The sequence below is a fragment of the Miscanthus floridulus genome, chromosome 19, assembly GCF_019320115.1.
Source record: "Miscanthus floridulus cultivar M001 chromosome 19, ASM1932011v1, whole genome shotgun sequence".
In the NCBI taxonomy this organism is placed as follows: domain Eukaryota; kingdom Viridiplantae; phylum Streptophyta; class Magnoliopsida; order Poales; family Poaceae; genus Miscanthus; species Miscanthus floridulus.
In genome coordinates, this window is record NC_089598.1 from 63,918,802 (window position 1) to 63,933,288 (window position 14,487).

At 50.1% G+C, this 14,487-nt stretch overlaps 1 protein-coding gene across 1 annotated transcript; it reads left to right on the forward strand.

Moving 5' to 3' along the window:
* Nucleotides 1-4,960: 4,960 nt before the first annotated feature.
* Nucleotides 4,961-12,562, forward strand: LOC136529763 (uncharacterized). Its single transcript, XM_066522835.1, has 3 exons — nucleotides 4,961-5,209; nucleotides 6,062-6,226; nucleotides 11,879-12,562. The coding sequence occupies exons 1-3, from the start codon at nucleotides 5,192-5,194 to the stop codon at nucleotides 12,095-12,097; spliced, it is 402 nt and encodes a 133-aa protein (XP_066378932.1). The 5' UTR covers nucleotides 4,961-5,191; the 3' UTR covers nucleotides 12,098-12,562.
* The last annotated feature ends 1,925 nt before the right edge of the window (nucleotides 12,563-14,487 follow it).

Consider the following 14,487-nt stretch of genomic DNA (forward strand, 5'->3'; position numbering starts at 1 on the left):
GACGGCGACCTACTAGAGGTAGGAGACGGCGACGCCGACACGGACGCCGGTGGTGCGGTTTTCTTCATTGCCTTGGAGTGGAGTAGATCCGAAGGAGACGAACCACAACGTGGGCGACGGCTCGTCTCTCCCAGAGGCCCGTGATTTTAGAATCTATAAACCACGTTTTAGGGAGGGAATTAGCGCGCCGGCCCGTTTTGGGAACAAAATTCGGTGCAGCCCGGATGCAAAGCGCATCCGGTGCCCACCCTTCCGCCCGGTTGACGTGTGGAGGCGCAGGGAAATCTGATGGTCGCGCGTTTGGGAAGCTCCTAGCGGCTCCAAACGGCCCGCTTGCCTGGCTCCTCGTGCATCTGCATGCATGGCTCGGCAGAGCGGCTGCATGCATCGCGAGGCAGGGAATTGGAATAGGCACGACCGAGGGTTTGGGTTCTGGCAACGCACTGCCGCCGCCGCCGCCTATTCCAATCTGGGCCACCATCGACGCCTCCTCCATCTGGCCAGGCACGCCACCACCTCCATCTGGCCGGCGGACCAGCGCCGTCGAGGCTCAAACACGCCGCCTCCTCCTCAATCTGGCCAGGCGCGCCACCTCCTCCATCTGGCCGGCGGACGTCGCCGTTGAGGTTTAACACGCCGACTCATTACGGTTAAAAAATATTCATCTTTGCAATCATCAGCGTTGTGCAATTCATCTTTTGCAATCTTTACACGAGCTACTGAATCGCCTGCAGAGTACCTAAAGCACTGATCGCACCACCGGAGACAGTTCCGTGAAGCACCACCGGCGGAACTCCATCTGCCCGTCGTCGTCTGAGGCTCTGAGCTCTTGGGAGCGGAAGGCTTCTTCTCAGATGGATTCTTCTGCGTCGACTCTTCTCCCGGTCGATCCTTCTTGTACGTCTCGAAGAACTCCCTGTTCTCCTTCTCTAGCTCCTACCAAACTATCAATGTAAAGAAGAAATAAATCAACAAAGCTCATGATACAGGCTCACAGCAGGCAACCTCAGATGCGCATGAGGATGATGCAACATGGAGTCGACAGAGAGCAGCCATCATAGGTAGGGTCATCGCATCTTCATTTATATGATAATGCAGAAACATCGCATGCTACTCATCTATTTTGGTACACAATAGGTGGCAGATAAAGTTGGGATCACTCTTGAAGTTGGAATGAATTTTGAATCAGAGGAAGAAGCCTTTGAGATGTATAACACATATGCCGGTAAAGTTGGGTTCATTGTTAGAAAGAGCAATACAAAGCGTCAAGTGGATGGTAGTATATCTCAGAAATATACAGTTTGCAGTAGCCAAGGACATCGGCAAACCGAGTCATCAAAAGACACTACAAGGACGGGTTGTGATGCTCGTGTTCAGTTTAGTGTCAGCAGAGAGGGGATTTGGACAGTGCAAAAGATTGTAACCGAACATAATCATTATTTTGCTAGTTCAGATAAGTTGCACAAGCTGAGATCCCAATGGTGTGTCACAGAAGCAGACAGGATGCTAATTGGCCAGATACGAGAAGCCCGGATGAAGCCAGCCCAGGTGTATGAGTTCATGAAGCAGTTTTATGGAGGAGCCGACAAAGTGTCATTCGCAAAAATGGATTGCAATAACGAGATTGGACGCGAGCGCAGAAAGTACTTAGAAGCCAATGATGTACAGACAGTGGCCGAATACCTGAGAAACAAGCAGTTACATGATCCTACATTTTTTTATGTCGTTCAGGTAGATAAGACAGATGGTCGGATAGCAAATTTTTTCTGGGCAGATGGTCAATCTATTATGGACTACAAATGCTTTGGTGATGCTGTGTCATTTGACACTACGTTTCAGACTTATAAGTTTGAGATGCCTTTTGCTCCAATCCTTGGAACAAACCATCACAAGCAGACGATAATCTTTGGGGCTGCATTGATATTTAATGAAACTATTGAATCATTTGTTTGGCTCTTTGAAACATTCATAACAGCAATGTCAGGACAAGCATCCAAGGACAATTTTCACTGATCAAGACGTGGCCATGGCTGGAGCAATTGCTTATGTATTCCCAAATACAAGCCATCGCCTTTGTTTGTGGCACATTTACTTAAATGCTGCTAAACATCTCGGGCATGTAATTCACAAGTCAGATAACAAGTTTCTTACTGATTTTAAGATATGTGTGTATGAAGATAGATCGGAGGCTTACTTCATAGAGAAGTAGAATGAGTTGTTATCTAAATATAAACTAGAGGATAACTCTTGGATGAGAAACCTATATGATTTGAGGGCAAAGTGGGCAGCTCTGTACCGTGATGCTTTTACAGCGGATATGACCTTGACTCAAAGGAGTGAAGGCATGAACAATGTTTTTAAGAAAGGATTTCGTAGGAAACTCGGTCTTTCGGAACTCCTCGTAGAATGTGAGAAGGTTTTACTTAGTCTTCGTAAAAACGAGTTGGATGAAGACTTTAATTCACGCCGAAAGTTTACACTTTGCAGTCAGCAGTTAGGAAATTACATTTCGCTGAAGGATCCAATCATGAAAACATGTAACTGTGCTAAGCTGTTAAAGTTTACACTTTGCATGCGGGATTTTATTGTTGGCCCTAGATTTTATTATGGTGTAATAATGAATTTAATCTTTTAACTGTGAGGGCGTCATATGATTTTTGTTTGCAGTTGAACCCTCTTTTATCTTTTAAATTTCGGTCTCCATTATTGGTCGCGCTTGACTGTAGCTACCATACTGTACTGCCCGCTACGTGATCCTTGGGCCAATCACACCACGTAGGCAAGGCACGGCAGCATGCTGCATGCATGTCCTCGGCCCGTGGAGGCCTATTCCAATTCCCTGCCTCGCGATGCATGTAGCCGCGCTGCTGAGCCATGCATGCAGATGCACGAGGAGCGAGGCAAGCGAGCCGCGAGGAGCTTCCCAGATGCGCGACCGTCAGATTTCCCTGCGCCTCCACGTGTCGACGGGATGGAAGGGTGGGCACCGGATGCGCTTTGCATCCAGGCTGCACCGAATTTTGTTCCCCGTTTTGACTTAATGTGGAGGGTTTTGGTGGGGGAGGACGCGGGAGCGTGGGGGCCGGGGAATAAATTTTGAGCACAGTAGTGGTGTCCCTGGTCCGGGCTGGGTCACAAATTGAAAAACAGAAGCTCGGGATTATAATTTCTAAAATAATCAAACAGCTTCACCTTGTAAAATAAATAATAATAAATCACATCTATACCTAAATAAATAAACCTAATACAAAAGAGGTAAAATTTCTGACCACTTTAGATTTTTCGTCCAACTTATCTTAATCCGAGTACGAGTAGAAATTAAGAAAATACTATGTATCTATGTGTATACCCAGCTAGCCCAAACACCGACCGGCTTGGAAAGTCCCTCGTGTTGTTTTTCTCCCCTCGTGTTGATTTTCTCCCGTTTGGAAACGCCTGATTTTTCTGTGCAAAACTTTTCCGTCCATGTCCTTTGCAGGTTTTTTTTGTTTTTTTAGCATTTGCCTTTTCCGCTCATTCAGTTTCATGACTTTTTTGTCTTTTATTTAATTTATTATGTCTTCTTCCATAGAACGGCAGGATCTGATTGATTATTCATTATTACCATTAACGTGTCAATTGTAACCGATCAATATTTTTTCCCGCATCAACCTTTACATGGCCAGCACACTAGAAGCAATCGAGGAGACGGAGGCGGCGGCACCGCGCCAACATCTCCAAGAGATCATTGAGGGCATCTTCGCGTGCATGCCAGCCAAGTTGGTGTTCCGGTGCCGCTGACTTTACCGTGCCTGGGCCACCACGCTGTCTTCAGACGCCTTCGTTCACAGACACTTCAACCCTGCCACAATCGCCACCGCGAAGTTCCTAGGCTCTGCACAACAATCGCAACGACAAACTACACGCTGTCACCCACATGTGCCACGTCCTCCTCCTCCTGCGGGCGATGGCCGCGAGGATGTACTACCTTTGCAACCCGTCTATGGGGCAGATCGTCGTGCTCCTCGATGGCCACAGCTCTATGCATCGCATGCCGCCTTCCAATCGGCGCCAACAACTTGAATATGACAAATAGTTACTAGTTGGACACAATGAGGCACTCGGTGGCACATGACATGGCACTTGATAGGGTGAGACTACATATCAAGTTGTTGGTCATGACATGACATGCTTAGACGACACCAGGCCGCGACATGTACCTACTAGCTAGTCAGACATATGCAATAACGTGCCACTCAATGGAATATGACAAATAGTTACTAGTTGGACACGAGGCCCTCGGTGGCATACGACATGACACTTGGTGGCATATGACATGGCACCCGATAGGACGAGACTACATATCAAGTTGTTGGACAAGATGTGGCACGCTCCACACGACACCACATGTACCTATTAGCTAGTCAGACATAGGCAATGACATGCCACTCAATGAAATATAACAAATTCGTACTTCTAGGATATGATGAGGCACTCGCTGCTATATGACATGACATTCGATAGGACCAGACTAGCTACATATCTAAAAGTTAAATAAAAAAAAATTGAAAAAAATAGAACTAAAAATGTTGGCAATTATTCCTCATCCATATGACCATGATACAAATGGGTTTTAAAAAAATGCAGTTGGAATGTTCAATCTAAAATGTTAAACAAATAATTTCCCAAAAAAATAGAACTAAAAATGTTGGCAATGTTCAATCGCATATAGGAGCCTAACAAAACCCAGGTCGCATGTAGGCCAAAGAAAGCATAGTATGTATACGTAACAAAGAGCTCGACAAGGTGCACCCTCTTGAGCTTTTAAAATGTGTGCTTTTGTTTCAATGAATTAGCAAGGTGGTACTATGTGTAAGCGTTGGGCAACAGCCAACACAAACCCGTTAATGGGCCGACCCACTTCGTTTTCTCAAAACCCTACAAGCCCGCACCGGTCGCTTCCTTCTGCCGTACCGTTCCCATTTCCCACCCGTGCGACTCTCCCCACATTCACTCCCACAGCGACGGCAGCGAGGGCGGACTGAATCTTCACGGCGGCGACGGAGGCGCCATCTGAGTCGTCAACCCTGTGAAGCGGCAAGCGCGGCCACAACGCCCGGACCCAAGGGCGCAACTCGCGCGGCCAGTTGGCCCCGTGCGCGAGGTGGTCCTCGTCGACTCCGACTCCGACGACGACGTCAACCCGGCCGCAATGCGGATGGAATTGGAGGTTCGGTCTTTAATCTTAGGCACCAGCTTGGTCGAATGGCCTCTATTTATGGCTTCATATGCTTTAAGCCAAGCACTTCCTGGAACAATTTGGAAAGATGTAGGATTAGTATCACGATCTGAGCATTACATTTCCAGGAAACTAGATTTAATGCTTCTCAGCTATACAAGCGTAATAGCCTCTGTTTATGGTACCAACTTTATTATCTTATTACAAGAAAGTTTTCAGAACATGGTTTTTGAAGTGCTCACTTTCCAGGAAAGCAGACTATATTTTGGATTATTGTGCTGTAGATATATGACTGCACAGTATTTATGGCACATATATGACTGTACAATTTTCATGGTGCATATATTAGCACACATTTTTTGTAACTTAGGCAAATGATTAAAAATGATAAAGGATGAGATGTCATTGTTCAAATTAAAAATGTGGTGTCAAGATATTGACCCCGTTCGCTGGCCTGAAACTTGGCTGAAAAACACTGTTCCGGCTGAATTGTTGTGAGAGAAAAACACTGTTTCGGCTGAAAAAAGAAGCCAAACAAGCCATTTTTAAGACAAGCGAACGGGGCCATTATAGCATAGATTTGACAAAAGGGCACTATAATTCGAAAAAGATGAAGATCAAATGTTAGAACCTTCTTAAGGGCTGGGTAGTAATTAAGGTGAGCCTTCTTAAGGGCCGGGTTATAATTCGATCTGAGCCTTTTTAAGCAATTAGTGTGCTTGATGTATTAGTGCCTGTTTCTGCTCATAAAGAATAAAGGGAGTACTGTCTGGTTTCAACACAATTCTAAACTGTCACTTCACTGCTCTGTTTTATTGTTTCTACACTGATTCTGGTGACCAGACCAGCGGGAAGGTGGCCACAGGAGCAGCGCCTGCGGCGGCCAAGAAGAAGGTCCCGGTGCCTGGGGCCAAGCGGGATAAAAGGGCAGCCTCCACCGCCAACAAGAAGGCCCCAGTGACCAACGTCAAGCGTGCCAAAGGGCTGGCATCGACCTCGAAGAAGATGGCTAAGATTTCGTGATGTAGAGTTTCATTTTTGGGATTTTGGATTTAAATCTGGGTAGTAACTAAGGTGTAGCGATTTAAGATCAGGCTAATAAATAAATGTGTTGTTCTGAGACTGTTGAATGATCTGAGTAGCATGATAGATTGAATTAGCATGTTTTTCTGAGACTGTACAATTCAGTGTATTTCTGTGTATACAAGCAAACATTTAGACCATTGTAACTAGTCTTTAGTGTATCCATGATACGGCGTTGCTGCCGTGGAGTACGCAGGGGAGAATGGAGAAGGAGCTGAGACTGGGAATTGGAGCGGAGAGGGTAGCGAGGCAATGGCGCGGTGGAGGTATCGCCGGCGGCAGCGGCAGAACCGCGCGCAGCCACCGTCGAAGAGGAACCCCACCCGCCTGGGAGGTTCTATTCTTCTTCGATGCCTTGATTACATTCCTAAGTGCAACCTTTATAGTCCAGGTGCATTGTCTAACAAATTCTAGTTGAGATCCTAAAAATCCTCCCTAATTATTCCCTAATTACTCCTTATTTCCTAAATATGGTGGCTTAGCCACTGCTGGCCATTGCCCTCCTCATCCTGCGCCTATATTGGCGTCCTATGAAGGAGTCCACAACATTTCCCTCCTCCCCAACAAATAGCTCGTCCGCGAGCTGAAACGCCGGGTAGCGCTCCTTGAAATCAGCAATCGGCTCCCAAGTGGCATCAGCAGGGGAACAACCGGCCCACTGCACCACAGCTCCCAATGTCCTCGGTTCAGATGAGCTCGAACCACCTGAGAAGGAGTAGGCACCACACGCCCACGAAGAATGGCCGGTAACGGCATGATTGAAGCAGGCGGATCACCTTCATACTTCTTTAGCAAGGCAACGTGAAAGACATCATGTATGCGAGCCTTTGGAGGGAGCTGCAGACGATAAGCGACCGTGCCAAGCCGCTCGATAACTTGATAAGGGCCAAAGTAGCGTGGCCCAAGCTTGGAAGGGGAGGCAGCCGTGATGCCCACCGCTGTGCGCTGCTGCAAGCGTAGCAGCACCCAGTCACCAACAGCAAACTCCACATGGCGACGTTTCTGGTTCTGGTGCTCCCGCATGGTGTCCTGAGCCAAGATGAGACGCTCGCGGATCTCAGCCAAGAAGATATCACGGTCGCGGAGCTGGCGATCAACAGCGGCCACACGGACCGCACCTGGCGTGTAAGACATCAGCGCCGGAGGCGGTCTGCCATAGACGACCTCAAACGGTGTAGTCCGAAGGGCAGATTGGTATGAAGTGTTGAAGCAAAATTCGGCCCAAGGAAGCCACTGCAGCCACGAATGGGGCCGATCACCAGCGAGGCACCGCAGATACATGACAATGATGCGGTTAGTCACCTCAGATTGACCGTCCGTCTGAGGATGGAAGGCCGAGCTGCGCAGAAGCTTCACCCTAGCCAGCTTGAACAATTCTTCCTAGAAGTGGCTGGTGAAGACCGTGTCACGATCACTGACAATCGAACACGGAAAGCCATGGAGTCGGACAATGTTATCGAAGAATGCCCGGGCCATGGACTGTGCGGAGTAGGGGTGGCTCAAGGCCACAAAATGAGCCATCTTGGAGAAGCGGTCAACGACGGTCAAGATGACTGACTTCCCGCCGACTCGCGGAAATCCCTCCACAAAATCCATGGCGATGTCACTCCAGACATGGGTCGGCACAGGCAAGGGCTGAAGAAGGCCTGCCGGGTGGAGATGTTCCGTCTTGTTCCGCTGACAGACAGCGCAGCCACGTACAATGTCCCGGACAAGGCGGTGGAGGTGGCTGTTGTAGAACGAAGCTCGCAGCCGGTGAAGAGTCTTCTGGGCACCCTCATGACCGGCCTCATGAGCATCCCGGAGCAGCTGTGGCCACAAGCTGGAGCCCTCCGGGACGAAGACACGGCTGTTGTAGAGCAGCAGGTCGTCAACAAGTTGCCACCCTGGAGGAGCCGTGCCCGCAGCAAGCTGACTGTACAACTCCTGAGCCGTTGCATCCTCGTGTAGCTCAGCGCGCAGGGTATCATAGTCGGTGAAGAGGGGCCCGGACAGGGCCAAGACTGCAGCCTCCGCATCACGACGAGACAGCGCGTCGGCGACGGTGTTGAACTTGCCGGCGCGGTACTCAACTGTGAGGTCGTAGCCGAACAACTTGGAGACCCATGTGTGCTGCGGAATGGTCGTCAGGCGCTGGTCGAGGAGGAACTTGAGACTCCAGTGGTCGGTTCGAATGGTGAACGCACGACCCCAGAGGTAAGGCCACCAATGCCGGACAGCCTTGACCAGCCCAATCAGCTCACGTTCATATGCTGGGAGCTTGGCATGGTGAGGAGCGACCGGTCGGCTGAAGAAGGCGATGGCGCCGCCGCCTTGGTGCAGCACTGCGCCAAACCCAGCGCCGGACGCATCGCAGTCGACGACGAAACGCTTGGTGAAGTCCAGCAGCTGAAGCAACGACGCGGTGACTAGTGCCGCCTTGAGAGCGACGAAGGCAGCTTCCGCGTTGGCCGACCAAGTGAAGGCCTCCCGCTTGAGGAGGGCAGTGAGAGGTGCTGCCACGTCGCCGTACCGAACGATGAATTTCCGGTAATACCCAGTAAGGCCGAGAAACCCTCGCAAGGCACGTGCGGTCCGCGGGCACGGCCAAGCTTCCACTGCTGCGACCTTCCCAGCGTCCATGGTGACGCCCTCGGCGGAGATGATGTGGCCGAGGTAGGCCACGAACGGTTCGCCGAAGTAGCACTTGGAGCGTTTGGCGAAGAGACGATGATCGCGCATGATCTGCAACACCGCTTTAACATGCTGTAAATGTTCAGCCCACGAGGGGCTGTAGACTAGGATATCATCAAAAAAGACCAAAACAAAGCAGCGGATGAACGGCTTCAGCACATCGTTCATGAGCGCCTGAAAAGTCGCCGGCGCGTTGGTGAGGCCGAAGGGCATGACGAGGAACTCGAAGTGCCCCCGGTGCGTCCGGAAGGCGGTCTTGGCGACGTCATCCGGGTGCATGTGCACCTGATGGTAACCGCTGCGCAAATCAATCTTGGTGAGAAGCGGGCACCCCTCAGCTCGTCCAGGAGTTCGTCCACCACTGGAATCGGAAACTTGTCCTTGACGGTGGCGTCGTTGAGAGCGCGGTAGTCGACACAAAAGCGCCAACTGTCGTCCTGCTTGCGGACCAGGAGCACCGGGGAGGAAAATGGTGAAGTCGACTCCCGGATGATCCCTTGGCCGAGCATGTCCTCGCACTGCCGTTCGATCTCGTCTTAGAGGAGCTGTGGGTACCGATACGGGCGCACCGCCACCGGTGGAGAGTTCGGCACAAGGTGGATCCTGTGGTCGTGGCGGCGTGGTGGTGGTAAACCCCGGGGCTCCTCAAAGATGTCGCCGTATGACTGTAGGAGCTCCTCCAACACAACACGGGAATCGGTGATAGTGCGAGCCGCCAATCCCCTGCTGTTGACACCGGTCCAGTGGTGAGAGCGGCCGTTGTACCAGAACGACATCGCCAGGGCGCCGAAGTCCCAGACGATCGGCCTCAGCGTTCGGAGCCATTGGACGCCAAGGACCAAGTCGAAGCCGCCCAAGTCGAAGGCGAAGCAGTCGATGGAGAAGGCCTCGCCACCAATGGTAACCGGTGTAGCGAGACAGACGCCTAGGCTGCGCACCCGGTCGCCATTGGCCACCATGACGTTGAGGCCAGCGTGTGGGGTGACGGTAAGCCCCAGGCGTTGTGCCAACGTAGAGTGGATGAATGTGTGCGTGGAACCAGTGTCCACCAGCGCTCGTAGGTGGACACCACCGACCGTGACCTGCAGCAACATGGAGTCAGCGGAGTTGAGGCCGGTGAGCGCATGGAGAGAGATCTCCACGTCATTGATCTCGCTGAGGGGGTCGTCCTCGCTGTCCGCCAAGTCCATGAGGAAGACGCCCTTGGCGGCGCACTTGTGCTCTTGCTGTATGGTTCCGGGCAAAAATAGCATTGCCCATTCTGCCGTTTTTCTTGCATCTCTGCCGGCGTGAGCCGACGAAAGCGCGGCCGCGGCCCTTCCGATACTGTGGCGCCAGACGTAGCCAGGGTGGCCGATGCAATGGCGTGGCGACCCGAGCCTTTAAGCGCCGCAGAGCTGTTGACAACAGAGGTCTCCGCCTGGCACTGCTCGAATGCCCTGCGCGAGGCTCATGGCCTTCTGAAGATTGGCCGGGTACTGCATCTCGACGTCGTGGGCCAATGGCTGCCCCAACCCGCCCGTGTAGAGGTCGATCACCGTCCACGTGGCGAGGTTGTCACAGCGCTGAGAGCAGGGACAGGAAGCGCCACGAGTAGTCCTCCACGGTGCTTGTGCGGACCAAGGCCTTGATCTCAGCAATGGAGTTGGTGCGGATTGGCGGCCCAAAGCGGAGGTTGACGAAGTCGACAAAGCGCGGCCATGAGACCATACCGAAGTCACGTTGCATCTGGTAGTACCAGTCAGCCGCGGTGCCGTCGAGGTACAGGGACGCCATCCACACCTTCTCATCTTCTAGGACACGATGGCCGCGGAAGAAATTGTCGCACTTGTTGAGCCAAGTTAATGGATCCGACTCGCCGTCGAAGTTGGGGAAGGGAATCTTGGGTGGTCTGTGTGGCTCGCGTGGGCGATTGAGGGTCCGGCCACCACTGTAGGCGAAGTCGCGGCCGTGATCGCGGAAGCTGCCCCCGTACTCGCGGACAGCACTGTCAACCCTGCGGTCCGTGCGGTCTTCGTAGCCGCGCTCATCGAATTCACGGCCGCGGTAGTCGTCATAGCCTGCGCCCGTAGGTCGTCGTAGCCGTGGCCGTAGAAGTCCCGATGCGAGGCGCGCGAGTCGAAGCCGTGGTCCATCCGCTCCCGCTCGCGAAGGGCGCGCTCACGAAAGGCGGCCCAGGCGCGGTCGCACTCGGGGTCGGGCGCGTCGGCGTCCGCGTTGTCGCGATAGGTGGCGTCGTCAGCGCCGTAGTCGTCTTCCCCGCCCGCGACCTTTCCGGCGTCGGGTTTGCCAGTCTCCACACGAGCGAGGCGGGAGGCGTGGGAGTTCAGGCGGTTGTTGATGGTGGTGATTTGAGCCAAAATCCGATCGAGCTTCGCGTCCATGGCCGCAGGATCAGGCACGGTGCTGGACATTGGTGTCAATGCACCGGTAAGGGTCTCTGATACCAAATTGATACGGCGTTGCCGCCGTGGAGTACGCAGGGGAGAATGGAGAAGGAGCTGAGACTGGGAATTGGAGCGGAGAGGGTAGCGAGGCAATGGCGCGGTGGAGGTATCGCCGGCGGCAGCGGCAGAACCGCGTGCAGCCACCGTCGAAGAGGAACCCCACCCGCCTGGGAGGTTCTATTCTTCTTCGATGCCTTGATTACATTCCTAAGTGCAACCTTTATAGTCCAGGTGCATTGTCTAACAAACTCTAGTTGAGATCCTAAAAATCCTCCCTAATTATTCCCTATACTCCTTATTTCCTAAATATGGTGGCTTAGCCACTGCTGGCCGTGGCCCTCCTCATCCTGCGCCTATATTGGCATCCTATGAAGGAGTCCACAACAATCCATGTGCCCTACTAGCTTACATTATAACTTGATGAATGATTGCACTTTTCGGTTACATAAATTTTCAGGAGTACACTGATGAAGATGACACATCCTCTGATGAAGACGACACATCCTCTGATGGTTACTTCTCATTTTCTGATGAAGAGGACAATGTGCACTTTAGCCTGGACATTGCAAAAAATGATGTGCTTGATTTCGTCAATGACTATGAAGAAGATCGAGAAATATGTTCACAAGAGGTTCAACCAGACGTACAACAAAATCATGGGAGACCTGGAACATGATGAAGTGTTAGAACAAGAAGGGGGCTGCTCACATCGAGTGAATTGCAAGTCTGAAATGCAAGTCTGACCTGGTGGTCATCTTTTGTTGTGTCTGATTGTCACTTGACAAACCACTATGTATATATGTATGTGCTGTGGTTGTTTGAACTAATGGATGCACTCTATGTGCTAGTGTTTGGTAGTTTGGAAGACCTGCTAGTTGTATAAACTAATGGATGCACTCTATATGCTGGTGGTTTGTAAGAACTAATGAAAGCACTATGTATATATGGTATTGCCTGCTAGTTACTATGAATTAATGTCAATTTCGAGTTACTGTGAGTTATTGTCTAGAAGCTCTTCTTTGATCAGGGAGTGCACTCTGTTCGGCAGGCTGCTTCCATAGTGCCTTAGCTGCTGTGGTTGTGCTGGCTGTTACTCCCTTCACATGTTACTGTATAATACTACTAGGTGCAGCCAGCTGCAGCCGCTGAAAATGGCAGCCGAACAGGTATACATCAACTGCAGCCGAACAGGTATACATAAAAGCCTGCTCGGCTGTGCTCTTTGCAATTCTGTGCAGCAGCATGACAGTTATCTGCTAGTTCAGTTTTATTGTCCTACTCTGCTCGGCTGCAACTTATGAATTCAGCGATCTCCAGTTTGCCTACTTACTTCATGTGTACTCTGAAGCTACCAAAAACAGTTATTGCCTCCATTGATAAGTTTAGAAAAAATTGCATACGGAGAGGCTCTGACATTACTGCACAGGACTATAACTTGGCTGCGTGCCTCCATTGAAGGTACCCTGTAATCATGAATTGGACTGCATCTTTGTAATTTTGCTTATTTTTCTCTTTGGCCCCAAGGCCCCCCTAGTTTGTACCTAGGTAAGCTCTGGTTAGCCTCCAGCTAACTGGTCCCCTGTTTCCCACTCTTTTGTTGGTTTAATAAAGTTTCACTGGGGAGCTTTGCTCCACAGTTTTCGTCAAAAAAAAAAAAAATCTGTGCAGAAGCAGCTTCTTAGAAACACTTGCTACTCGACCAGCAGGGACTGGTCTATTCATTCTTTGCCTTCTCATTTGGCTGTTCCTCATTGATTTCTCCATGTATAGCACCTCTGATCAATGATTTTATCAAGTGTTCAGAACCAGCCCTGTCACTTGTATCACCATCATCATCGACATCAGTAGCTGAACCTTCACATATACTTTCTTGCTCTCGGATGAAGCTTTCATCAAAACCTTTCCGAAGCAAATGCTTCAGAACCTCCGACCGTTTTCTATATGAAACGGCACGACATGCTGAACATAGACATGGTGCCGTTCCTCCTTTACGGCTGCCTCCAAAGGTGCTATCAAGACTAATCAGTTAATCTTTGTTGCCACTCCGTAGTTGCCTTATCCAACCGCATCCAACTACTATCCTGATGTGACATACTGTTTCGAACTGCCTGAAAATAAAAATCACACACAAAAACAAATAAGACGAACGTAAAATTTCTAATTGATTTGGTAATTGAACTGAAATTGCTAAGAACATGCTACGGTACACATAAAACTAAATTGAAGTAGTGTATTCGCATCTTGCATCCATATTTCTAATTTTAGTTTTTATTTTTCAATCAAATTGAAATACAATATTTAATATAAATTGAGTAGAGAAACTGAGAAAGAAAAAATATACTGGTATTCAGTGGCGGATAACTAGATAAATTGATCTAATTTTCTCAGTTTTCTTTTTTCTAAGCGCTAGACAAATATTTCTTACCTAATAATATATCTACAGGAGTTACGTATAATCAATCACCAAAATTCAATTACCTAATAGTAATTAAACAGAACAAGAAGATGCACGCACATACCAGAGTCACACGAAACGAGGGTCGCCGCGGCGTTCCGCGTCCCCGGAACGAGCCTACCGGAACACGGTGGACATGTCCCAAAGCGCACCAAATCGTCGAAGTGGATCCTGGGCGGCGGCGCGAGCGCGATGCAGGAACAGAGCCCTGGCGGCGGACGTAGTGTTCCTTTGCTCTACGGACAACTAAGCTCGTTGGATACCAATGGCGAATGGGCCTTAACCTACAACTAAGCTGGTTGGATACGACGGACTCAACTTGTTTGACCTGACGCGTCAGGCTTTGGCTAACCCAAAGTCTGACTCTAACCCAAACAAAGCACGTCCAGGCCAATCTAACTAGTACTCTTCAGCGACATATACGTGAATATGTGATTAAATAATACTATAAAATATACTTGACACTTGTGGGCCAACAGTGACAATATACCGCATCTAAACAATCCTAAATCGATACAATAAAAATCACATATTACGTCAGACATTAGCACTATATATCAATCCGTTGTAATAGTACTTCCTAATTGCACCAATATTCGAAAACCGGTGCA